The sequence below is a fragment of the Melanotaenia boesemani genome, chromosome 17 (assembly GCF_017639745.1).
Source record: "Melanotaenia boesemani isolate fMelBoe1 chromosome 17, fMelBoe1.pri, whole genome shotgun sequence".
In the NCBI taxonomy this organism is placed as follows: Eukaryota; Metazoa; Chordata; class Actinopteri; order Atheriniformes; family Melanotaeniidae; genus Melanotaenia; species Melanotaenia boesemani.
Window position 1 is genome coordinate 338,649 of NC_055698.1, and position 27,555 is coordinate 366,203.

Here is a 27,555-nt window from a genome sequence, read left to right on the forward strand (position 1 = left end):
GTATGACCTGAAACCTGTATCACCTGGAACCTGTATGACCGAGAACATGTATGACCTGGAACCTGTATGACCTGGAACCTGTATGACCCTGAACCTGTATCACCTGGAACCTGTATGGCCTGGAACCTGTATGACTCGAAACCTGTATGACCTGGAACCTGTATGACCTGGAACCTGTATGACGTCGAACCTGTATGACCTGGAACCTGTATGGCCTGGAACCTGTATGACCTGGAACCTGTATGACCTGGAACCTGCATAATCTGGAACCTGTATGACCTGGAACCTGTATGACCGGGAACCTGTATGACCTGGAACCTGTATGGTCTGGAACCTGTATGACCTGGAACTTGTATGACCTGGAATCTCAATGACCGGGAACCTGTATGGCCTGGAACCTGCATGGCCTGGGACCTGTATGACGTGGAACCTGTATGGTCTGGAACCTACATAACCTGGAACCTGTATGACTGGGAACCTGTATGACTGGAAACCTTTATGACCTGGAACCTGTATGACCTGGAACCTGAATGACCTGAAACCTGTATGACCTGGAACCTGTATTACCTGTAACCTGAATGACCTGGAACCTGTATCACCTGGAACCTGTATGACCGGGAACCTGTATGACCTGGAACCTGTATGACCTGGAACCTGTATGGCCTGGAAGCTGTATGACGTGGAACCTGTATGACGTGGAACCTGTATGGCCTGGAACCTGTATGATCTGGAACCTGTATCACCTGGAACCTGTATGACCGGGAACCTGTATGACCTGGAACCTGTATGACCCTAAACCTGTATCACCTGGAACCTGAATGACCTGGAACTTGAATGACCTGGAACCTGAATGACCTGGAACCTGTATAACCTGGAACCTGTATGACCGGGAACCTGTATGACCTGAAACCTGTATGAACTTGAACCTGTATTGCCTGTAACCTGAATGACCTGGAACCTGTATCACCTGGAACCTGTATGACCGGGAACCTGTATGACCTGGAACCTGTATGACCTGGAACCTGTATGGCCTGGAAGCTGTATGACGTGGAACCTGTATGACGTGGAACCTGTATGGCCTGGAACCTGTATGATCTGGAACCTGTATCACCTGGAACCTGTATGACCGGGAACCTGTATGACCTGGAACCTGTATGACCTGGAACCTGTATGACCCTGAACCTGTATCACCTGGAACCTGAATGACCTGGAACTTGAATGACCTGGAACCTGAATGACCTGGAACCTGTATAACCTGGAACCTGTATGACCGGGAACCTGTATGACCTGAAACCTGTATGAACTTGAACCTGTATGATCTAGAACATGTATGACCTGGAACTTGTATGACCTGGAACCTGTATGGCCTGGAACCTGTATGGCCTGGAACCTGTATGAAGTGGAACCTGAATGACCTGGAACCTGTATGACCGGAAACCTGTATGACCTGGAACCTGTATGACCTAAAACCTGTATGACCTGGAACCTGTATGACGTGGAACCTGTATGGTCTGGAACCTACATAACCTGGAACCTGTATGACTGGGAACCTGTATGACTGGAAACCTGTATGACCTGGAACCTGTATCACCTGGAACCTGAATGACCTGAAACCTGTATGACCTGGAACCTGTATTGCCTGGAACCTGAATGACCTGGAACCTTTATCACCTGGAACCTGTATGACTGGGAACCCGTATGACCTGGAACCTGTATGACCTGGAACCTGTATGGCCTGGAACCTGCATGACCTGGAACCTGTATGACCTGGTACCTGTATGAACTGGAACCTGCATAACCTGGAACCTGTATGACCTGGAACCTGTATGACCGAGAACCTGTATGGACTGGAACATGTATGACCTGGAACCTGTATGACCTTGAACCTGTATGGCCTGGAACCTGCATGGCTGGGAACCTGTATGACCTGAAACCTGTATGACCTGGAACTTGTATGACCTGGAACCTGTCTCACCTGGAACCTGTATCCCCTGGAACCTGTATGGTCTGGAACCTGTATGACCTGGAACTTGTATGACCTGGAACCTCATTGACCTGGAACCTGTATGACCTGGAACCTGTATTGCCTGGAACCTGAATGATCTGGAACCTGTATGACCTGGAACCTGTATGACCGGGAACCTGTATGACCTGGAACCTGTATGACCTGGAACCTGTATGGCCTGGAACCTGCATGGCCTGGAACCTGTATGACGTGGAACTTGTATGACGTGGAACCTGTATGGTCTGGAACCTACATAACCTGGAACCTGTATGACTGGGAACCTGTATGACTGGAAACCTGTATGACCTGGAACCTGTATCACCTGGAACCTGAATGACCTGAAACCTGTATGACCTGGAACCTGTATTGCCTGGAACCTGAATGACCTGGAACCTGTATTATCTGGAACCTGTATGACCTGGAACCTGTATGACCTGGAACCTGTATGACCTGGAACCTGTATGACGTCGAACCTGTATGACGTGGAACCTGTATGGCCTGGAACCTGTATGATCTGGAACCTGTATCACCTGGAACCTGTATGACCGGGAACCTGTATGACCTGGAACCTGTATGACCTGGAACCTGTATGACCCTGAACCTGTATCACCTGGAACCTGAATGACCTGGAACTTGAATGACCTGGAACCTGAATGACCTGGAACCTGTATAACCTGGAACCTGTATGACCGGGAACCTGTATGACCTGAAACCTGTATGAACTTGAACCTGTATGATCTAGAACCTGTATGACCTGGAACTTGTATGACCTGGAACCTGTATGGCCTGGAACCTGTATGGCCTGGAACCTGTATGAAGTGGAACCTGAATGACCTGGAACCTGTATGACCGGAAACCTGTATGACCTGGAACCTGTATGACCTAAAACCTGTATGACCTGGAACCTGTATGACCTGGAACCTGTATGACCTGGAACCTGTATGACGTCAAACCTGTATGACCTGGAACCTGTATGGCCTGGAACCTGTATGACCTGGAACCTGTATGACCTGGAACCTGCATAATCTAGAACCTGTATGACCTGGAACCTGTATGACCGGGAACCTGTATGACCTGGCACCTGTATGGTCTGGAACCTGTATGACCTGGAACTTGTATGACCTGGAATCTCAATGACCGGGAACCTGTATGACCTGGAACTTGTGTGACCTGGAACCTGTATGGCCTGGAACCTGTATGACCTGGAACCTACATAACCTGGAACTTGTATGGCCTGGAACCTGTATGACTGGAAACCTGTATGACCTGGAACCTGTATGACCTTGAACCTGTATGACGTGGAACCTGTATGACCGGGAACCTGTATGACCTGGAACCTGTATGACCTGGAACCTGTACGGCCTGGAAGCTGTATGACGTGGAACCTGTATGACGTGGAACCTGTATGGCCTGGAACCTGTATGACCTGGAACCTGTATCACCTGGAACCTGTATGACCGAGAACCTGTATGACCTGGAACCTGTATGACCTGGAACCTGTATGACCCTGAACCTGTATCACCTGGAACCTGTATGGCCTGGAACCTGTATGACTGGAAACCTGTATGACCTGGAACCTGTATGACCTGTAACCTGTATGACGTCGAACCTGTATGACCTGGAACCTGTATGGCCTGGAACCTGTATGACCTGGAACCTGTATGACCTGGAACCTGCATAATCTTGAACCTGTATGACCTGGAACCTGTATGGTCTGGAACCTGTATGACCTGGAACTTGTATGACCTGGAATCTCAATGACCGGGAACCTGTATGACCTGGAACCTGTATTGCCTGGAACCTGAATGACCTGGAACCTGTATGACCTGGAACCTGTATGACCTGGAACCTGTATGATCTGGAACCTGTATGGGCTGGAACCTGTATGGCCTGGAACCTATATGACCTGGAACCTACACAACCTGGAACCTGTATGGCCTGGAACTTGTATGACTGGAACCTGTATGGTCTGGAACCTGTATGACCTGGAACCTGTATGACCCTGAACCTGTATCACCTGGAACCTGTATGGCCTGGAACCTGTATGACTGGAAACCTGTATGACCTGGAACCTGTATGACCTGGAACCTGTATGACGTCGAACCTGTATGACCTGGAACCTGTATGGCCTGGAACCTGTATGACCTGGAACCTGTATGACCTGGAACCTGCATAATCTGGAACCTGTATGACCTGGAACCTGTATGACCGGGAACCTGTATCACCTGGAACCTGTATGGTCTGGAACCTGTATGACCTGGAACTTGTATGACCTGGAATCTCAATGACCGGGAACCTGTATGACCTGGAACCTGTATTGCCTGGAACCTGAATGACCTGGAACCTGTATGACCTGGAACCTGTATGACCTGGAACCTGTATGATCTGGAACCTGTATGGGCTGGAACCTGTATGGCCTGGAACCTATATGACCTGGAACCTACACAACCTGGAACCTGTATGGCCTGGAACTTGTATGACTGGAACCTGTATGGTCTGGAACCTGTATGACCTGGAACTTGTATGACCTGGAACCTCAATGACCTGGAACCTGTATGACCTGGAACCTGTATCACCTGGAACCTGAATGATCTGGAACATGTATGACCTGGAACCTGTATGACCGGGAACCTGTATGACCTGGAACCTGTATGACCTGGAACCTGTATGGCCTGGAACCTGCATGGCCTGGGACCTGTATGACGTGGAACCTGTATGGTCTGGAACCTACATAACCTGGAACCTGTATGACTGGGAACCTGTATGACTGGAAACCTTTATGACCTGGAACCTGTATGACCTGGAACCTGAATGACCTGAAACCTGTATGACCTGGAACCTGTATTACCTGTAACCTTAATGACCTGGAACCTGTATCACCTGGAACCTGTATGACCGGGAACCTGTATGACCTGGAACCTGTATGACCTGGAACCTGTATGACCTGGAACCTGTATGGCCTGGAAGCTGTATGACGTGGAACCTGTATGACGTGGAACCTGTATGGCCTGGAACCTGTATGATCTGGAACCTGTATCACCTGGAACCTGTATGACCGGGAACCTGTATGACCTGGAACCTGTATGACCTGGAACCTGTATGACCCTAAACCTGTATCACCTGGAACCTGAATGACCTGGAACTTGAATGACCTGGAACCTGAATGACCTGGAACCTGTATAACCTGGAACCTGTATGACCGGGAACCTGTATGACCTGAAACCTGTATGAACTTGAACCTGTATTGCCTGTAACCTGAATGACCTGGAACCTGTATCACCTGGAACCTGTATGACCGGGAACCTGTATGACCTGGAACCTGTATGACCTGGAACCTGTATGGCCTGGAAGCTGTATGACGTGGAACCTGTATGACGTGGAACCTGTATGGCCTGGAACCTGTATGATCTGGAACCTGTATCACCTGGAACCTGTATGACCGGGAACCTGTATGACCTGGAACCTGTATGACCTGGAACCTGTATGACCCTGAACCTGTATCACCTGGAACCTGAATGACCTGGAACTTGAATGACCTGGAACCTGAATGACCTGGAACCTGTATAACCTGGAACCTGTATGACCGGGAACCTGTATGACCTGAAACCTGTATGAACTTGAACCTGTATGATCTAGAACCTGTATGACCTGGAACTTGTATGACCTGGAACCTGTATGGCCTGGAACCTGTATGGCCTGGAACCTGTATGAAGTGGAACCTGAATGACCTGGAACCTGTATGACCGGAAACCTGTATGACCTGGAACCTGTATGACCTAAAACCTGTATGACCTGGAACCTGTATGACCTGGAACCTGTATGACCTGAAAGCTGTATGACCTAAAACCTGTATGACCTGGAACCTGTATGACCTGGAGCCTGTATGACCTAAAACCTGTATGACCTGGAACTTGTATGACCTGGAACCTGTATGACCTTTCTGGACAGACGGAGAGTCCTGTTTCCCATCAGGAAAAAATGCATCATGGAAGGCGCTCGCGCTGTCATCGCGGTGGATAAATGATTTATTAATGGACAGCTGTACCGCGACCCGGACATCACTCCGTGGCTCTACTGACTTGGTATGTGCTTTAATTTTCCTGTTTTCTCACTAGATCATGTTATATCCATAAAACTGCCATAAAAGATCATTTAGTTAACAGTAAATCCACTGCCCGTCTCCACTACACTGTTCTCAGCACAGATGCGTTTTTTAAATTACTTTTTTCATTTGGCACTGTCGCTCTTTTCACTCTTTACACTTCTTCTCTCCGACCCTTTAACGGTTAACGGTAACACTTGTCATTATGTTATATACACATCAGCACTTTTCATGATTCACAGGAACAGCACAAGCGCACATACATCCCTGTCACAACCAGCTGGCAGATACACATGCACGCGGAGAAGCAGTGGGATGCACGCACACACGCTTCAGTAATATGCATATAGCCTCATTTCTGTGGTTGGTTCATGAATGAACTCACATTTGTCACTTGGAATGTGCATAGAGCTGGCACAAGGGAAAAGAGGTTAAACATTTTTAATCGTTTGTGAGAAATGAAAGCAGATATAATATTACTCCAAGAGACTCATTTATCAAACTCAACAATAGATCTCCTCTCAACAACCCAGTTTCCACACGTGTATTCAGCTTGTTATAATTCTAGGCAGAGAGGAGCAGCAACTCTTATTAATAGAAGGTTAAATTTTGACATAGATAATACAATCATAGATCCAGAAGGCAGATTTATAATAGTTACATTATCTATTAAGAATGTTAAGTTATGTATTGCAAATATATCTGGTCCAAATGTAGATGATCCTCCTTCTTTCACTCCCTCTTCGCCTCTATGGTCACTCAGATAACACACTAATTGTAGGAGGTGATTTTAACATTATACTGGACAAACAAAGTACCACAGGAGCTCATCGAGTCTGGAAATCCTCAGAAACTGTAAAACATGAAGGATTTTGGTCTCTGTGATGCTTGGCGCTCTCACCATCCCACACTAAGAGAATACACCTTCTTCTCTTCAGTTCACCATTCCTATTCTAGATTAGATTATTTCTTAACTAGCAGCTCGCTGATGAATGACATGTCAGAAATCAGAATCCATCCCATTAGCATTAGTAATCACGCACCAGTATCATTCACTCTGAGAAGTAAGAGCAATAAACCAGCAGCTAGAAACTGGAGATTTAATACGTCATTACTTAAAGATCCTGAGTTTATCAGCTACTTTAAAAGAGAATGGTCCTTATATCTAGAAAATAACGACTTGCCAGAAACTTCAGCGTGTGTTCTTCTTTCTTTTCTTCTCATAAGAAAAAGAAGGAAACTTTGAGAATCTCAGAGTTAGAACTCAGAATTAAATCCTTAGAGGAGCTTACCATGTCTCCCCAGAAGAACACATACTAAATGCTATAAGGAAAGCTAAACTTGAACTTAATGAAATAATAGATAAAAAGACGCAATTCTTGGTGCAAAGACTTCGCTTGGAGAACTTTGAGCATGGCAACAAATCTGGAAGGTTCCTGGCTAATCAGTTAAAAACAAACAAGGAGAAAACAACCATCTCCTCTGTCAGAGATCCAGAAGGAAACATCAGCCACGACCCTGACAAGATAAATAACACTTTCAAAGAATTCTATAAAACATTATATACATCACAACTAACTACAACAGATGACAATATTGATAAATTTCTTAGTAACATCAATCTTCCACAATTAAAACATGAAAATAAAATGGTCTTGGATTCCCCCCTTTCAGTCAGCGAACTCCAAGAAGCTCTCCAGCATATGCCCAACAATAAAGCTCCAGGTCCAGATGGTCCAGGTCCAGATGGTTACCCAGCAGAATTCTATAAAGAATTCTGGACAATGCTGGCACCCACTTTCTACAATATGATATTAGAAATAAGGGAAAAACAAAAAATACCTTCAAATATGAACCTAGCCAATATTACTCTACTATTAAAACCAGGTAAGGACCCGACACTTCCATCCAGTTACCGTCCAATTTCATTAATAAATGTAGATCTCAAAATAATTAGCAAAGCTTTGGCCAGAAGAATAGAAAAAATAACCCCTCTAATAATACATCCTGACCAAACAGGCTTTATTAAAGGTAGACATTCCTCTACTAACATGCGTAGATTAATTAACATCATAGATTATTCTACTCTACATAACCTGGAATCCACAGTCATTTCTTTAGACGCAGAAAAAGCATTTGACCGAGTAAACTGGAAAATTTTTATTTGCAACGTTAAACAAATTTGGGTTTGGGTCATCTTTCATAGATTGGATAAAAATATTATATAACAACCCAAATGCATGTGTGAAGACCAATGATCAAACTTCTCCAAGCTTCTGTTTGCAGAGAGGAACCAGACAGGGCTGCCCGCTTTCTCCATCACTCTTTGTTATTTATATTGAACCCCTAGCTGCTGCCATAAGACAAAATAAAGAGATTAAAGGAATCCATGCCAAAAATATAGAACATAAGATAAGTCTTTATGCTGATGACACATTACTTTTCCTCCAGAACTCACCGACATCTCTACCCCAGACAATCACAGTTATTAACACATTCTCATCAATATCTGAATACTCTATTAACTGGTCTAAGACTATTGTTATGCCCATCAACTGTGACCTACAAAACATACCCAATACTACAATACAGTCTGGAAACATTAGATATCTAGACAGAAACATTTCCCCCAGGTTATCAGAACTAACAAAGCTAAATTATGTCCAGCTACTTAAAGCAATAGAGGATGATCTCTCACGGTGGAGGCGCTTACCCACATATATCTAAATTTTTTATGGAAAAGTAGGCTATCACGTATCAGTCTAAAAACTTTACAACAGACTAAAGATAGAGGCGGATTGGAGCTACCCAACTTTAATCATGTTTTCCTAGCTAACAAGCTGCAGTATATCTCCAAATGGCTTAAACCTAGCAGTCTGGATGAAACATGGTTAGATGTAGAGCAAGCATTGTGTGAGGATGTGTTTATCTCTGACCTGCCATTCATCAGCTCAACCATCAAAACACATAAGTGTTTTAAAAGCATCAATATCAGTTCCTCTTTAGTGTCTTGGTGGGATTTTCTAAAAATAACCAAATCCTCACTTTTTCCATGTAAGTTTACACCCCTCTGGAACAACCCTGACATCCTGCAAAACAAAAAGCTGATTAACTTCACTCAATTGAAAAATAAAGGAATAAAACAGTTAGAACATATAATAGAAAATGGAAACTTCTTATCATTTAATATTCTCACTTCACAATATGGAATCAGTAGCAAAACATTTTTAGAATATCACCAGCTTAAATCTATTATATGTAAAAAATATACCATTAATCAATTAAACTTACAGCTACCTATTAGGGTGGCAGAATTCATGAATCTCAATGCCCCAAAGCTATTATCAAAAACATATAGACTATTATCTAAACTAGAAGACTCAATCTGTCTTCCAACTTCAAAATGGGAGGGTGACTTATCCAGTAACTTTAATAAAGATAAATGGTCACAAATATGTTTAAACACCTTTAAAATGACTAAAAATTCAAATATGCAACTAATTGTGTGAATGCTTTTAAGCATTCACACAATAGTTTTCCTGTTTTTTGTGTGAATGCTTTTAAGCATTCACACAATAGTTTTCCTGTTTTTATTTATTGTGTGAATGCTTGAAAATGCTTGAATGCATTCTTAAATAAATTCTCATGACAACAGGCCACATGTACTCCTCTATCTCTCCTCCTCTGTCTGTCCTCTCATCATGTCCTTTGCTGCTCACTTACATGATGGACTGTGTTTCAGCTGCCAATTCAACTCTGTTTCAGCTCTTTCTGCCTTTTACAATGATTACTTCTACATTCAACCAGTTCAGCACCTTTAATATTCACTTTCAGCTGTAAATCCTTTAACTTTTGACTTCAGCTTCATGATTACTTCAGCTGAGGCTTCAACACCCAGACTTCAGCCATTTTCAGCCATGTTGAACTGTCTTCAGCACATTTGAGTTCAACTTTCCACCATTTTAACTACATTTAAACACCTGCTTGTGCTTTAAATCTTTCCAACTATTGACTTAAGCTTCTTATATACCTCTTCAACAACCATAATTCAGCCATTTTCAGCCATGTTGAACTATCTTAAGCAAATTTCAGTTCAGCTTTCCACCATTTTAACTACATTTAAACACCTGCTTGTACTTTAAATCCTTCCAACTATTGACTTAAGCTTCATATATACTTCTTCAACAACCACATTTCAGCCCTTTTTAGCCATCTTCAGCAATCTTAAGCTCATTTCAGTTCAGCCTTTCAGCCTTTCAGCACCTTTTAACTCAAGTTTGACCTTTAAATCCTTCAACTTTTCACTTCAGCTTAATCAATACTTATTCGACAAAGACATTTCAGCCTTTTTTAACCATCTTCAGCCATTTTTCAGCATTTTATTTCAATCATTCAGCATGACAGCATTCACACATGCTGTTATGCAATAACAGCTTTTTCTAGTTATTTTCTATTTTTATTCTTCCGCCGTTTTTTGTCGTTCGACATCTTGAGCTAGCTTCAGCCGATTTCAACAGTTTTGGTATCAAAACGTTCAGCTCGTTCAGGACATTAATGCTTCTATTCAAATTTTTGATATCTGTTCAACTTTTCAAGTTATTGATCATTTATTGATCTTCAGCTCCCATTGAAATCAATAGGATTTCAGCTCTTCAGCCTTCAACTCCTTCAAAACTTTCAGCTCTTTCAGCTCTTAGAACTTCAGCATACTTTCAGCTAGAAACACCATTCAAACTTTAAACAACTCACAAGGGATTGGGCTATTAAACTTCTATTCAACTTTTTGATATCTTTTAGCGTTATTGATTTATGGCAGTTTCAAAATCAATAACTTTTAGAATGTTCACTCCACTCTCTCCCACTCTAGCTCTCACTCTAACCTTTCAGCCTGTTCCACTACTCCAAACAAATTCTCATAACTCCTACAATTTTCATCATAGAGACATAAATTATACATTAAAATGGAGGAATTTAAGTTGGCTTCAAAGAGAACCAAGAATGACAGAGCTGGGATTTACAGATTTCGAGCTATGCCTCTCCAAGCGAGGAAAAGTCTACTTTTGCTCCCATAGACTCCCATTCAAATCTGGAGTCTAAGAGGAAAATGCATTTCGCATGCGTTTTTAACTCGTCACCATTTAAATTCTGTTCACATTACAGTAAAATAAACCACATCCCTGCGTTCCCCAGACCCTCCTGGCGCTCACGGTGAAAAAATTATTTGGATAACTCTTATGGTTTTCTCTTAAACAAGAGTTGTTCGGAAGGTGCGCAAACAGTGCAGTTTTAGTCTCCTCTGCTTGTCAGTTAAGTGAGGGGCCGTCGTCATGACAACTCACTGAGTGCTCTCAGCTGTTAGGAGCCAGCTGACCTTTCACCTAATTCATTCAGTTTTATTGATCCAGATTATGGACTTCTCACCTGGTTTTGTCCTCCTAATGAGTCCAGGTATGTCCATCTGTTCTCTTCTCCTGTCTCCTCCTTGTCCTTCTCATTACAACAGGCCACATGTCCTCCTCTGTCTCTCCTTCTCTGTCTGTCCTCTCATCATGTCCTTTGCTGCTCACTTACATGATGGACTGTGGTTCAGCTGCCAGTTCAACTCTGTTTAAGCTCTTTCTGCCTTTTACAATCATTTCTTCTATATTCAACCAGTTCAGCACCTTTAACATTCAGTTTCAGCATTAAATACCTTAACAATTGACTTCAGCTTCATGATTACTTCAGCTGATGCTTCAGCAAGCACTTACACTATCTTAAGCACATTTTACTTCAACTTTCCACCATTTTAACTACATTTAAATGCCAGTTTGAGCTTTTAATCCTTCCAACTATTGACTTAAGCTTCATGATTACTTCAGCTGATGCTTCAACAATCAGACTTCAGCCATTTTCAGCCATGTTGAACTATGCAAAGGACATTTCAGTTCAGCTTTCCATAATTTTAAATACATTTAAACACCAGTTTAAGCTCTTAATCCTTCCAACTGTTTACTTAAGCTTCATATATGCCTCTTCAACAACCCTATTTCAGCCCTTTTCAGCCATCTTCAGCAATCTTAAGCACATTTCACTTCAACCTTTCAGCCTTTCAGCCCCTTTTAACTCCACTTTGAGCTTTAAATTCTTCAACTTTTCACTTCAGCTTAATAAATACTTCTTCAACAAAGATATTTCAGCCTTTTTAACCATCTTCGACCATCTTTCAGCATTTTATTCCAATCATTCAGCATGACAGCATTCACACATGCTGTTATGCTAATAACAGCTTTTTCTAGTACAATTCAAAATTCTGCATAGAACTCATTATACAGGACAAAGGATGTTCAGGATGGGTCTGTCACAATCAAACATCTGCACACACTGCAATGAAAACACACCTGACAACTATTTCCATGCCTTGTGGTCCTGCACACCTGTCCGCAGGTTCTGGCTTCAGGTATGTGAAGACATGTCAACATGGTTTAAATGTAATATTCCTGCAAACCCCATGCTGTGCCTACTAGGTGACTTGGGTGACATTAATATGGCAATTAACTCTGCACACATGATACGCACAGCATTATGCATCGCAAAGAAAACTATCCTTGTGAACTGGAAAAACAAAAATAATCTGTGTATTCAGCAGTTTAGGAATCTCTTAGTTGACCACATCAGTAGTGAGACAATGTCTGCCTCCTTAAAGAACTATTCGGCTGAATCTCATTCCTTCTGGTCCCCTGTGCTTAGTTCCATCACTTAGTGTAGGTGGAGGACTGTGACCTCGTTGCTATGGGGGTTTGAGAAATGGCCGGGAGTGACTGGTGGTTGCGGGTTCTTTGTGGTTGCCCGTGGTGCGGGACCGGGCTGCTCTGCGATGGGGGTGGCTCTGGGTCTGGCCCTGTCGGGGGCTGTGGGGGCTCATTAAACTGCTTAGAATGAAAAGATTAGAAGGCTCTAAGTGTTGTTGTGTTTTCTTTTTAATTAGCATTAGCACGGATGGCAGGCACCAGAAGATACCAGAAGATTAACTAGCAACAACCATATAGCATCATATATGTTTCCCCACTAATCTAAAGCTTCACCTGTGAGTCTACAGATGTGGAGATAAATTAGACTTCATGTGTTGCTACATGAGGGAGACGATGACGTGGAGGATTGGTAGTCAGATCAGTTTCCCTTCACATTGTTGGTGAAATCACTGAAAACACCTTTAAGTAAAACAAAATAGTGGGAGGCCACCAGAAATCATGATTGTGATGCTGTTACACATGACATTACATGATTGGAGATACTATTTAATAGAACAGCTGATAGAATAGAAAGCTGGACTTCAGGACTTGATAAGAGGTTTTCCAGGGAAAAAGCTCAACGTTGGCTCTTGGTGAAAAAGGCTGAGTAAGGACAGTGATGGTGAATGAGACTGCAAGCATGACTCAGCAATAATGCACCTTTACCTCTCCTTGATATCTTATTACACAAAGTTCTACCTTTTAAAATGTGATTATTTAATTTTAGCCGTTTGGCTGTAAATCTCCACAGTGGTTTGCTTGTGACCGTTTTACATTCAATTCATATAAAACAATAAACGTGAGGTCCTGCTAGTTTTTGTTTCTGAACCTACCTGAATTATTTTACCATTTGCTTCTGATTTTATTTATTTATTTTTATTTATTAATTTTTGTTGCTTCTTGTTCAATAATATCGCTCACAATAAACTAAATCCTAAGAAACGAGTGGCCATTTAGTTTCCACTTCAGTTTCTCTTTATGGGGCCCCAGATCCCCGGCAGCGCCCCTGCCGCTCTGGCTGGGATGTGGAGGTTTGTTGAGCAGCCTGATGGAAACGTTTGCGTTGTGCTGAGCATTTGTGTTGTTTTGTGTAAAGTTTGATCCATGGATCTGAACGTCTCTCATGTTGCTGTTTAGGTTTTTTGATGAGCTGATCATGATCTCTGACAGTCTGTCATTTGTTTCTGTTAAATCTGTCCCGTCCCTTTCGATATCTGCTGGAATTTTTCTGTCCAGCATCGTAGCAGCAGAATGATGGTCTGGTTGCTGTAACATGCTGAACAAATTTGCTGGACCTAACATGCTATGCAACTGTCAGTCAGAAAATCCCTGTCCAATGGGAAATTACTTCTCAGAAGACCCTCCCACCCAGAGATGTTTGCACCAGAAGCACAAAAGAGAAAGTCAGGAAGCTGGCAGCAAGAGCAAAAGTCCAACCTGCGACAGTGAAAGAAAGAAAACTGATAACGAAATACATACTGCTGTAGGAACTACTTGAAGCAGATGATGTGGAAAAATAGTTGAGGTAAAAAGAGTTCCGGACACCAGCTTGATGTATGTGATGGATCGAGTAGTGAAGGACAATCAGGCACAGATTTAAAGTTAAAAAAAAGAGGGTTTTTTTATTTTCACCCAAAAAAAGTCATCCAAACAATTATTAAATCAATGAATAATCCAGCCCATAAAAGAGGTCAACATAACATAACTCTACTTAAATAACTTGTGGCAAAAATAACTCAAACAAACTGACCAAACAAATGAAACAAACTGACCTGACAACTGAGACACAAGGGTAAACTTAAAGTGGCTGATCAGCCCAAACAAAAGACACAAAGGGGTAACACACAAAAACCTAACTAAGCTAACAAAGGAAAATCCCAATCCCAATCCCCCCCCTTGATGCTGGTGTGTGATCTGGTCCAATTAGTTGGCTCCACTCTGTGGCCACCTGCTGGTTCCCATGCCAAAGGACTGGAGCCACTGAAACAACTCAAAAGAATATAAATTTTAACACCACAATACAATCCAGAATGCGCGCCAGTTCTAGAACATACGTGCTGTCACTAAATCATATAATGCTCTGTAAATTAAATCTAATATGAAATATATAAATGTGTGTGTAGTCCTGTCTACTGCAGATTACCACTCCTGTGTGGCTGTAGATGCAGCCATCACAATGTATAATAAAAAAAGGTTTATTACAAAAAGTGACATTTTAGACACTGAACATTCAAACCAGTGGACAAAGACATTCCTGAGTTCACCTCTGACATGCCTCTGAGCTGGACCTAACCCTGACCCGGGCCTAAACTTAGGGAGCATTTCCTCTGGTTAATCCATAATTGTCTTTCCTGAGTTCCAGTGATACTTTCTACTCTGAAAGTTGTCTTGTTTGCTAGATCCATGTGATACTCACAGAAATGTACCCTTACGTCTAAATGTGATTATACTACCTGCATATAGCAAATAATTAGACATTACACTGTCAAACCAAGAAAAGACTTTAAACACTTGCTCTAAGAATTTCATTGGAGATAGTAAGTTTTGATAATGTTCTTTTTGTTTGATCTTCTAAATTTCTTTTTTTATCCTTTTGGCACGAGTCTAATCCGTTCAACACATCCCATTTGAAATCGCCCATGTTCTCATAATAAAATTGATTCTTTTTACTGAATTGACTATAAATAAGTCATTCACCAAAGTGATTTGGGTTTTTGAGTCATTGAGTCACTGAGTCAGTTACTCAGAGTGCATAGAACTGTACACATGAACACACAAGCACCTGCTCCCATTTCCATTTGGAGAGGTGTCTGGACATTTCCTGGAGAATCTGTCCATCCATTTGTCCATATCCATGTTCCAGTCTCCTCTGATAATTACATTGTCCATATTATATCTTTAAGATGTGAAACCTGCTCTTTTAACTCCACAAGAAAGCTGTTGTTTTGGGTTGTTTAAGGAAGTCTCATCTAACTGACAGCTCTGTTACTCCATATATTTTACATTTGTTGGGGAAAGACAACTTTCTTCTGCCTCCTGCTACTCTGGCTTTCACCACTGTACACAAGCTATCAGATTTAAGAAAATGGACTGGTTCATGTGTGTACTAAACCATTTCTCTCCTTTGTAAATGGGTGAAGGGGCTTCAGAGAACATCGGGGTCTGTATTTTCATAAAACTGCTTTATTTGATTTTACAGATCAGTCTAAGACTGTCTTCTGTTACTGTTACATCACTTTATTTTGCCTCGCGCTGCCGGATGTTTCACTCCTATCCTGGGGCTGGTGTCAGAGGTCTGGCTATGACTCGTGTTCTCAGGGAGAATTTAGACACACCAGTGAACCGAACGTGGATGTGTTTGGACTGTGGGAGGAAGCCAGAGAACCGGTTCAGAAGTGTTCTTATGTGTTATGGCTGAGTTCAGGCCCGTCACCAGGAAGGAAGAAGAAGCATGAAAAGTTCACTAAATAAACAAAAACACAAAACAAACTGAATTATCTAAAGTCTTTATTTGGTTAGGTACACTGGAGCATGGTGAGAATATTTTGAGCTGAGGTGTTCAGATATGACAGTCTGGATGAACAAAGACATCCAGAGGTCTGGAGGAAACGCGTGCTTCATTAATCTCATAAATAAACCCAGATTCAGCTAAATAAAGCAGATTCTCCACATCAGGGAGGAATGTTTAAGAAAATGGAACAGTTCTGCAGACCAACACAGCACGCTGTCCAGCATCTATACTTTCATTATTATGTGAGTTTGGTTTATGGTTTTCTAACTGATCTTTGGTGCTTACACACCAACAACAGCTGGTTGGGAGTAGAAGGTGACACACCTGCTCAGGGTCAGGGACACATAAATAATCTGAAACAGCTGAGGAAGGAAAGATGATGATGATAAACAGGTGATTTAAGACAGAGTATGATTCTACTGGGATGGAGCTGTTTGCTCTGCATTTAAAAAATCTGAGTGGTAAAAACAAATCCTCCAGCTCCCACTGACGTGGACCGACACCAGAATCCCGATGTTCTGGGACGTTCTGTGGTCTCCGCCATCAGCTGTAACTCCCTTTCTGTTTCCAGAGACTGAGGACGAGCTCTCCATCAGAACAGTTTAAAGCTTTAATCAGAGAACCGAGGAGTCATGAAACCCTCATTTTAACACCTTCTACTTTCTACTTTTTCTTTTTTAGTTTTTATAACATTTTTTAATATTCGTGGTTTTTCATGGCAGGAGGTGAGTTTATCTTCAGAAACTTCTTAGTCTTAAATTCACTGTCTGGAAAACTCACATCACTGGTTCACAGGCCACCATAAAACAATCCGACATCCTGAAACATGTCAAACAAAAACATAATTCATGTCAAATCTAATAATAACAATAATAACAACAACAATCAGTTTGGCAGCAGGAGGGAGGACAGAGCCCTCAAACAGAACTTTTTCTACTGTAAACTCTAAACTCTTCCTTCTACAGAAACACAGATTTTTGGGATTAAATTCACTTTTTGGTTTCACATTGTTTCATTTGTGGAGAAAATATTCGCTCAGAAACGACTGCAGGAAACTTTGAGGCTTAAATCTGTAATCTGAGTTTTTCAGTCTGAGGCTGGTTTTAGCTCATCTGATGTCACAATAAGCAGTTTTCATTTCTTTCTTTGTCCAGTCTGAGTCCATCTCTGATCACAAACTGCTAGAAGTGAAAGATTTTTACATCTTAAAACTTCCAGATGAACATTATTTAATCAACAACTTTTCCAGGTTTGGGGTTTTTGGTAAGAAGAACTGAAGCGTTGTTGAGTTAACGGCTGATATTTAACATCAGCAGCTGGGTGAGAACATCCATTCTCTCCGTCACACATCTTCAGGTTGGTTTCAGAGTCGTTCGGTTTGGTTGTTTATTTGTTTAGTTCATTTTTCTTTGGTGAGCTGTTGGAAGCAACTCTCAGACTAAATCTTCCTGCTGTCGCTCATCACACACACATCACATGTTCACACGTTTCTGTGCTTTGGCTGACAAAACACTGAGTATGAAGGCGAAAATCGGACAGTTATTTGGTTCCACTTTTTGTTAAAAATAGCTAAATATTTGGTAAAAATTCAGCCAATAGAAAAAGACAGAACATCCTCCATAAGTCTTTCTAAATATCTTACATCTTCTTTTGGTCAGTCATTTAAAAACATTAGAAAAAAGAAAATAAAGATCTCCTGGTTGACGGGTCCACCTGAAAGAAACTAAAGGACTTGAAAATATTCTTTAAGAAATGAAATGAGAAATCTTTTGGTTCAAGTTGAGTTAAAGCACTTTTCATAGGCGATCAGTCAAACCGGAGCCCAACAGAGAGGAAAGGTCTCTCTGAAGGAAAGGTTAAAGGAACTGAAAACATCTTTGGGTCCCGTTCAGCTCGCTTTTCTTTTTGGGAAGGCTGACATGGTGAAACATTCAGTCAAAAATCTTCAGAAAACTTCTCTACCAGCCAGTTCAGAGTCATCAAGGTCCCAGTCTGACCAGTCTGGACCTGGGACTGGAAACCGGTCTGGATTTCCTCAGAAAACAGGCTGTTGTTGTAACATTGATCTCTCATCACGCTCCTCTGACACCACCGACGTTTCCAGTCTCTTGAGGTAGACAGGTTGGGATATGAAAGCAGCAGTAACCATAGAAACAAGACTGCCTCCCTGTCTAGGTTTCCGATGGGAATCAGAGAAGATTTCTGCCTCGGGTTTCTTCAGGAAGGCTCCAGCTCTGAGGTGGTTATTCTGGGTTAGGCCTGGTACAGCACGGCTCACTGAGACTGGCACTGGTCAGGAGGAAGTTCGTGAAGGGACGTGTTGTTGGTTTAGAAATCAGGTTGAGGTAGTTTTCTTTGGACAGCATTTATGTGAGAAGAAGCAGAGTGAAGAACACATACTTCTTCTTCATGGCTTCTAAAGTCTCTCCTCATGACGACTCAGGTAAAGGCCACTGGGTTTCATATTCCAGAAAAACTGAAGGCAAAGTCTGTGAGAAGAGATTCACCTGAACGGCTCCATCAGGTTTTGGCTATTTGGCTTCATTTTGGGTTGTAGAGCACAGAAGACTTCCTCTCATGTCAGGTTCTTAGCAGGGGTCTTCAGGATCAAATATTTTGGTTATGGAACAGAGCCCAGCTAAGAAAGTGACATGTTTTCTACATATAGAAATAATCTGAAGTGATATTGCTGCTGAAGGCTTTTTCAGGCAGGAAAGGCAATAAGCTTTGGTCTGAGGTAAGACTGAGGGTGGAAGAGGACCAGGATAAGTCCTGGTGGAAGGACTGAGGGTGGAAGAGGACCAGGATATGGCCTGGTTGAAGGACTGAAGGTGGAAGAGGACCAGGATAAGTCCTGGTGGAAGGACTGAGGGTGGAAGAGGACCAGGATATGCCCTGGTTGAAGGACTGAAGGTGGAAGAGGACCAGGATAAGTCCTGGTGGAAGGACTGAGGGTGGAAGAGGACCAGGATATGTCCTGGTTGAAGGCTTGAGGGTGGAAGAGGACCAGGATAAGTCCTGGTGGAATGACTGAGGGTGGAAGAGGACCAGGATAAGTCCTGGTGGAAGGACTGAGGGTGGAAGAGGACCAGGATAAGTCCTGGTGGAAGGACTGAGGGTGGAAGAGGACCAGGATATGCCCTGGTTGAAGGACTGAAGGTGGAAGAGGACCAGGATAGGTCCTGGTGGAAGGACTGAGGGTGGAAGAGGACCAGGATATGTCCTGGTTGAAGGCTTGAGGGTGGAAGAGGACCAGGATAAGTCCTGGTTGAAGGCTTGAGGGTGAAAGAGGACCAGGATAAATCCTGGGGAAAGGACTGAGGGTGGAAGAGGACCAGGATACATACTGATCTGCATCTCCAGGTCTACATTCAGATCTCTAGCAGCAGGTTTGGAGGGTATAACGATGACTGCTAACTAAGTGAGTAGAGGACTGTTGGAGGGGAAGTAGGGATGAGGGTGTTGGGATGGTGTTGACCAGTGTCAGCCAGTGGCCGTGCTACGAACACCTAGAGGATGCTGCTCAATGATGACTTGGCAAGGTGCTGGACATCCCACCTGCTGACAGGAAGACAAAGAAGAAGAAGACAAGAAAAGAGGATTAAAACAAATTCTACAGGAATGTAACAAAGACATGAACACGGTGCACGAGAGCTGCTAATTACTCCACTTTAAGCAAACTACACCAAACTACACAAACAAGGTGTCAGGTGAAAGCAGAGACTCTGCTGATTACAAAGATGTACTTTCGCTGTTTTATGGTCAGAAGTTTTATTCATCATATGGGTCAATGGAAGTATCCTGGTGAACATCCAGGGACATTGAGAGAGTGGACTCTTCTGGGTGTTCACCTAGACTCTACAGGGGTAGCCAACGTTGGTCCTCGAGGGCACCAATCCGGCAGGTTTTCCAGATTTCCCTGCTCCAGCACACCTGACTCAAATTAAATGGATCCAACAGCCTATAAGGATCTCCACAATGACTCGTTAGTTTAAGTCAGGTGTGTTGGGGCACGGAAATCTGGAAAACCTGCTGGATTGGTGCCCTCGAGGACCAACGTTGGCTACCCCTGACCTAGACCATAAACTGAACTCACAACATAGAAACACTGTACAGGAAGGATCAGAGCAGCTCTTCTGAGGAGATGGAGGTCTTTTGGAGTGAAGGAGGGCTCCTGAGGACCTTCTCTGACTCTGTGGTGGATCAGCCATCCTGTACGGTGTGGTCTGCTGAGCAGCAGCATCGCAGAGAGGGAGAAGATGGACTAAGTCATCAGGAAGTCCAGCTCTGTCCTGGGCTGGTCTCTGGACTCAGTACAGGAGGTAGTTGACCTCCATGCTGGACCATGAGTCCCCCCCCTCCATGCTGCACCATGAGTCCCCCCTGCAGGACCCCTGTGTGGTCTGGAGAGCAGCTTCAGGGACAGACTGGTCCATCCTGGCTGTGTGAAGCGTGTGTGTGTGTTTCTGCAGGTCTTTCCTCCTGCTGCTGCCACACTTTACAACCAACCCAAGTAGTTGTTTTTGATTTGTTCCAATTACTTTTCCAGCCTTTTATTGCCCTGTTCCAACTTTTTACAGATGCATTGCCCCCATCAGATTCAAAATGAGCTGATATTTTTCATTAAATGGTAAAATGTCTCATTTTAAACATATGTTGTTAATGTTCAGTTGGGAATAAAATATGAGCTGATGAGATCTGGAAATAGTTCATTGTGTTTTATTTATATTTAAAACAGAGACCCAACTTTGTGGAGTTGTAGTTTTAATGATGCTGAACAGCCTACCTGAGCCTCAGACTCCACCCTGGTGCAACTTGCTCCACCTTTAGGAATGCCGCTGTGTTCTGTAGCGATTCTGGGTACAGACCAGCTGTCCTGAGTCCCTTTGCTGCAAAACAGACTAAAACAGGAGACCAGACTCAGCACAGCTTCATGCTGACCTAGCTGAAGTCTTCACCAAGTTACTCTACTCAGGTCTACGTCGCCGAGCAGGATAAATAACTATTTACCATTATTATTATTATTATTATTATTACTATTATTATTATTATTATTTAAGAACTATTTATTGTAGATAACTGACATATTCACAGAACAAAGAATCTGCTGCTTATTGGCACTTGCCTGCGACGGTAACCAAACATGAGGAAGAGGACACAGAAGATGATGCAGGCGGTGCCAATATGGATGCCGATGACAGCGCTGCCCAGAGAGGCTTCACCATCCTTGCACTGGCACAGACCTTTTCCTCCTTGAAACAAAAACAAAGCCACGTGTTACGCAGGGCTGAGGTGGTCCACGTCGCACCATGAAAATATTCATCCTGACTCATTCTTTAAGGGTTTGGGACTCTGCTCAGGTATTGAAACACGTCTTAGAGCCTTTCTGGAAGCTGTAGGACGCCCTTCAGTTATGAGATGGGAATGCTGCTGGCATACGTCCCATGATGCACTGGGCTCTTGTCCCCTCTCATTACTCTCCATGTAGAAATGTCTTTCCTTGTTGGAATTCATTTGTGTTTCACAGCAGAGTGAAGGTTGGAGAAGGTTGGAGAGTCAAAGTTGTTTTTTTTTTTAAAACAAACCTGAAATTTCAGTTTCACTTTGATGGAGACGGATAAAATATCTTTCAAATGTTGTTTTCATTAAAATCAGACACCTGATGACTTCTGATGCTTTTGCGTGAATATTTAAGTTGTTATATTAAGTCTTAATAGGCTAAAGGACGGATGATGAGACACGTGGAGATAGAAAGGTTCTGGTTCTGAGAAATGATCCAGAAAAGACTCTGTTATAGTCACACTCACCAGTAATATGGTCGCTCATTCCCTGTTCTTCCAGTGAAACCAGTCTCTTGGAACAGTCACTCTCTCCATTTCCATTGTAGGCCACCAGTTTGACTTCATAGACAGCACCTGGTTCTGAAACACAGGGTCCGACGGACAGTTAAAGACAGCTTTTTGTTTATCAGTCTGCAGCTTTAACAGCTTTAAATATGCCTGCATGGATGTTCACCTCATGGTCCAGAACCAGAATCAGGATCACACTGATCTGATCTCAGTTTATCTTTAATCCCCCCGTGGACTGGTTTACCTCACACCTTCCCATCATGGTGGACTGAAACAGTATAAACTATCTGTCCTGCAGCTTCAGGAGACACGTCTCCAGGTCAGTAGTCTAGACCAGGGGTGCCAAATATACGACCTAGGGGCCAAAACCGGCCTACCAGAGGGGCCAATTGGGTCCACAGGATGAATTTGGTAAATATGAAAATAACATAGAGTATATTAACTGTAGCCTGATATTTTAATATAAGTAACTGTAATTCCTAATTTGTCCACATGAGGTTTAATGTTTTATGTTTGAATGTAAAACATTTCCAAGGCAGGGGAGAACGTTTTCAATCTTTTCTACCTTTCTTGCTTAATAGATCTGAGTCAGTTCAGGTGGTCAGGATTACTGCATGCATGTGGAAATGTACACGTATGTACATTTAAAAGAACATCTAGATCTTGAAAATTTACTCTTATCAAAGTGTGAAATACTGGATTTTTCACTTCCAGATACCAGGGATTAAAAGATTGGTGATTTTGTAGATCTGGACGTTATGATGAATGCAGAAATGAGTGAAGATGTAAATGTTTAGAAATATAAATAAAACAAATAGAATTATTATAAATAAAAATATAACATAAGAATAAAATGTACATACTATTATTTATTTATTAATATTTTATAAATGAAAAATTGTACTTTTTATATATTATACGTGTGTGTAACTGATGCAAAAGAACATTGAAAATGTGAAGTTTCATTGCTCAGCTTATTATTTTCCTTGCCAGTGGACTAAATGTAGAGCCTGAACTAAAATGAATGTTACACCCTTGTATCAGAGGGTATACAGATTAAACTCAGTTTTTACTGCCTCCATTGATGAACTGGACCATCAGAGCTGAATGGTTGTCATGGTTACCGAGGTTAGTGATGGTGTGGGCATTGGTGTGACATGGCAGCTGAATTGGCCCCTGGTAGTCAGTGTGGGGGACCCTGCGGTAGGACAGCCTGAAGCCCTCAGCTTTGCCAGGCTTACTGGGCAGCTCCCAGAGAACCTGGACCGAGCTGGAGTTCAGCACCTTGATGAAGTAGGTGGGTGGAGTCGGAACTGAATGATGAGGAGAGAGAAAGTCATGTTAGAACCTCTGATAACAGGAAGCTGTTTATCAGCTGCTTAACCTCTTAGAATCCTGCAAGTGCAGAACAGCAGCTCTGCTTGTTCTCAGGTGAATCTGTGCTGCTTTCATTAGTCAGGAGATAACCTGAAGAACCTTTAGCTGTGTTTCTAGACCACACCTTGTTTAGTAAATCTGGTCCTGATGAAACTGGTGAACTGAGCAGCCAACCTGGAGAAGGTAAACTAAGTCTGAGCTTCTACAACATGGCGGACATGGCGGCGGAGTCTTTGACCCGGATGGGAGAAAGTTCATATCCAGGAAATATCGTGTTTGTGCCCTGGTTCACTCTTCAGGTGTTTTTGGTGATTCTTTGATGATGTGGTTTTCTGTTCAGCTTCTCTTTGATCATTCTGTTGATCTCCCTGCAGAACTTAAAGTTTTGTTGTGGGTGAATAACAACGGCCTCCCATGGGCTCATCTACTCACCACCTCATGAAATTAAATCTTTTTTAAGACGAGATCCACCCTTCCTGCTGCTCTTCATCATGAGAACTGTGGTCCTCTTACCTCCCCCAAGGGTTGTAGCCACCACGGTGTAGGACTGCTGGCTGGCTCCCAGGGAGGAGTAGGCCTTCAGGTACAGGGAGTAGGTGGTGGCTGGCTCCAGGTTGGAGACGTCATGCTGAAAGGAGTCTTTGCTGATTGCCTCCTGCAGCTCCATGTTATCAGGCTCTAAAATGAGCACACGTGTTAACACTCACACGTTAACATTAAAACACACACAGATTGTATGAACGATTAGACGGGAAAACCTTCAGTCTCACCTCCGATCTTGCGGATGTGAAGGACATATCCGATGATGCTGTCAGTGATGTTGGCGGGTTGGTGGCTCCACGTTATCTGCAGAGCGTTGGTGGACAAGGGGCTGGCTGTGAGGCCCTGGGGGGCCGCTGGCAGGTCTTTAACCTGGGTCACAGCCAGACGGGCGCTGGCCTGGTTGGTACCGGCACTGTTCTCAGCTATGCACTGGTAGATAGCCTCGTCCTCTGAGCCGATCCGGGTCAGAGCCAGGGTGCTGCTCAGAAAACACAAGAAAAACATCAACCTGAAGCTGCTGCTGCTTCAGCGTCTGTCCCACACATCACCTGGATTACAGGTCGTATGATACACTAATACCTATCTGTCTAATTTATATGACAGTTCTCATAACGTTAACAAAAACAACAAAAGATGCTACAATTACTTCTGGAAATAACACAAACACATTAAATGTGTAGTGTGAAGAATTAAAAGTCAGTAATTTCACACACAAAAAAATAAACATAATAAAAAATTTAACGCCTTAAAAAATGAATGCATTTAATCACAGTTTACATTCCAAACAACGTGGAATGTTTGTTAGTGCACGATTTCCTGGTACACCAAGGGCCTTGCTCAGGGGCACACAGTGGGTCACCTCTGCAGCCAGTCTACGTACTCAGACCCGGATCCTCCAGACTCAAGTCTGCTTCTAACCACTAGGTCAGCACTAGGTCAGTGTTGAACTCCTTCTCTGACTGGCTGCTATCAAAGTCACTCATTTCATTCATTCTCAATGCAGACTGGAATAATCAGCAACCTCACTGATTCTCTGGTGTGTTCGGCTCTGTTAGAGGTGATTTTTAATATCAAATCAAATTAAATCCTCCATTTGATGAATTGCAAAAAATATGTGTTTTCTGCTCAGATCTAATTTCAAGTCTCTGTGTGAACATGTTTAATTTACTCAACTTTATTCAGACTGGAGGAAAAACTATAATTGTTATTTATGATCAATAATTCCTTATATTCCTGCGGATGTCTGGTGCTCCAGTTCAAAGCCTCCGTACGGCTCGATGGTGAGCTGGGGCAGCCAGCAGAGAGGATGGATGTTACAGGACCCGCCTCCATCACCCACCTGTTGTTGTTAGTCAGTTTGACGTTTTGTCCAGGAATCAGGACCTTCCCGTTCTTCAGCCAGATGAGGTGGGGATCAGGAACACCTTGGGCCACACAGGTGAACACAGCACTGCCCCCTGCTGGTCTGGACACAGACTGCGGCCACTGTACGAACTCTGGTGGAGCTGGGGAGGAAGACGAAGGTAAAACAATGATTAGCACAGATCAGAGGTTTAAACCTCCAACTCAGGCTTCTTCAGAGATTTAAATGTTCAAATAAATTAAAAGTTTTATGCTTCTTTGAATATCTTTAATTTTTTTAATGTTTTAAAATCAGGATTTTGGTATTAAAGCAACTAAAAAATTTATTAGATCTTTGGCTGGTGGTGACAGAGACCCACCAGCCGGAAATTCCCTTCTTACAGCCCGGATTCTCCATCCCTCTGACCACTCTGAAAGAATACCAAAACAGACAGAGACAAAGTGGAGGACTTTAGGGGTGTTTTGTTTTAAGGAAATTTCAACATGCTTTTCAGGGGAAAACATCCCAAAGAGTCGGATCACTGATGCAGTGGAAAGAAAACAGTTGCTTTCAGGGAAAGTATCAGCTCCTCTTTGATGTTTCGAATGATGAGATAAAAAATCACTGAATTCTGGTTTAATTTCAGAAACTTTAACAACCATAGAAATTCTCCATCTGTTCATTCACAGAATGGGAGGGATCAGAACTGGAAATGTGTCCTCAGAGGACAATAATGTCACTTTACACAAACAAACATGAACTTCTCATGGGACATGGTTCTATCTTTCCTTCACTGTGGACCAATTCAGGTCTAACCCCGACTTACCCTTCAGTCCTGATCAGAAGCCCAGAGATGAGGGTTTAAACCTCACTTTGGATCCAATAACTGATCACATCAAGGATATTGATTATTCCAGAAAACGTTCAGTGAGCTCAGAGAAGCAGGAACAAACATCTGACCTCAGGCTTTCTGGCTGACCTCAAACAGATGCAGGGTCGAATGCTTCCTACACACCCTGTTATGTTTTAGACATCTTAGATATGGGCGGAGCCCACCCCCACCCTGTGGATCAACCCCAGCATCTCTTGGCCTCTGATGCTGTGTACAGCTGGACAATTCAATGACATAAACAGATGGAGACCTCAGAGTAAAACGTCAGACAACAGCAGCCTGAAAACCCAAATCTTGATGTTTGTATGTGTGAAACAATAACAACAACACAGGAGGAGGAGCTAATTATCCATTTATGGTCGACTCCCCATAAAGACGGTTATCTGTTATCATAGTGTTAGAAGAGTAAGACCAAGCCTTATCTGATCCAGCTTCATCATTTTCTTCTTCTTCTTCTGTGTGTCGGTGGTGAAACTAAATCAGCAAAATTAGCTGCTGTGGCTGAAAAATGGAGGCAGTGATGAAGAAAACGGGTTGTCTTCCTTTGAATGATGTAAATGTAGTTACCCCCCCTTCCTCACCCCTGCTCTGGTACTATCCATCATTCAGCTGCGGACCACACCTCCCTCCTCCATCCACCTCCATATGTCATGGTTCCTCCTCCTCGCTCCCTGTAGCCGTTCATCCCTAATACTCCCGTCGGGGTCAGGGGTCATAGGTCATCCTAACCCCCCTCCTCGCTTCCCACCACAGCCTCCACCTGCACGCAGCCCTCCCCCACCTCCGCCATGGTCCCTTTGTCCCTCCATCCTGACTGTGACCGTGGACAGTCCACTCAGACCTCCTCTGATCCAGCACACATCTCCTACAACGTTAAACTGTTATTTGCTTTATTATTACCAAACATATTCATGACGAAACAAAACTTGAAATAATCCAGTTTTAGGACTGAATACTGGAAAATCTAAAAAGAAGGACTGAAACTGATGCTGAACCCTTTTCACTTTTTTTTTTTTAAAATTACAAGTTTTATGCAATAATTTCTAACAAACGGTTCTGCGTGCTCCACATACAGTATTTTATCTCTACAAAAATATTAATTAAAAAAAATGTTACTATAATCATATAAAATAAATCTATCAAAATATAGCTGCATCATTTCCT

General features: G+C 42.8%; 1 protein-coding gene across 1 annotated transcript in view; it reads right to left on the minus strand.

Moving 5' to 3' along the window:
- si:ch211-57n23.4 (immunoglobulin superfamily DCC subclass member 3) overlaps positions 1–27,555 on the minus strand; it is a 55,933-nt gene that overhangs the window by 18,148 nt on the left and 10,230 nt on the right. The window contains exons 7-13 of the mRNA XM_041966905.1: positions 25,497–25,662; positions 24,385–24,635; positions 24,128–24,292; positions 23,362–23,550; positions 22,196–22,309; positions 21,514–21,640; positions 21,175–21,289 (exon numbers count right to left, since the gene is read on the minus strand). Coding sequence (XP_041822839.1) covers positions 21,175–21,289; positions 21,514–21,640; positions 22,196–22,309; positions 23,362–23,550; positions 24,128–24,292; positions 24,385–24,635; positions 25,497–25,662 — 1,127 coding nt within the window. The remainder of the gene's footprint in view (positions 1–21,174; positions 21,290–21,513; positions 21,641–22,195; positions 22,310–23,361; positions 23,551–24,127; positions 24,293–24,384; positions 24,636–25,496; positions 25,663–27,555) is intronic.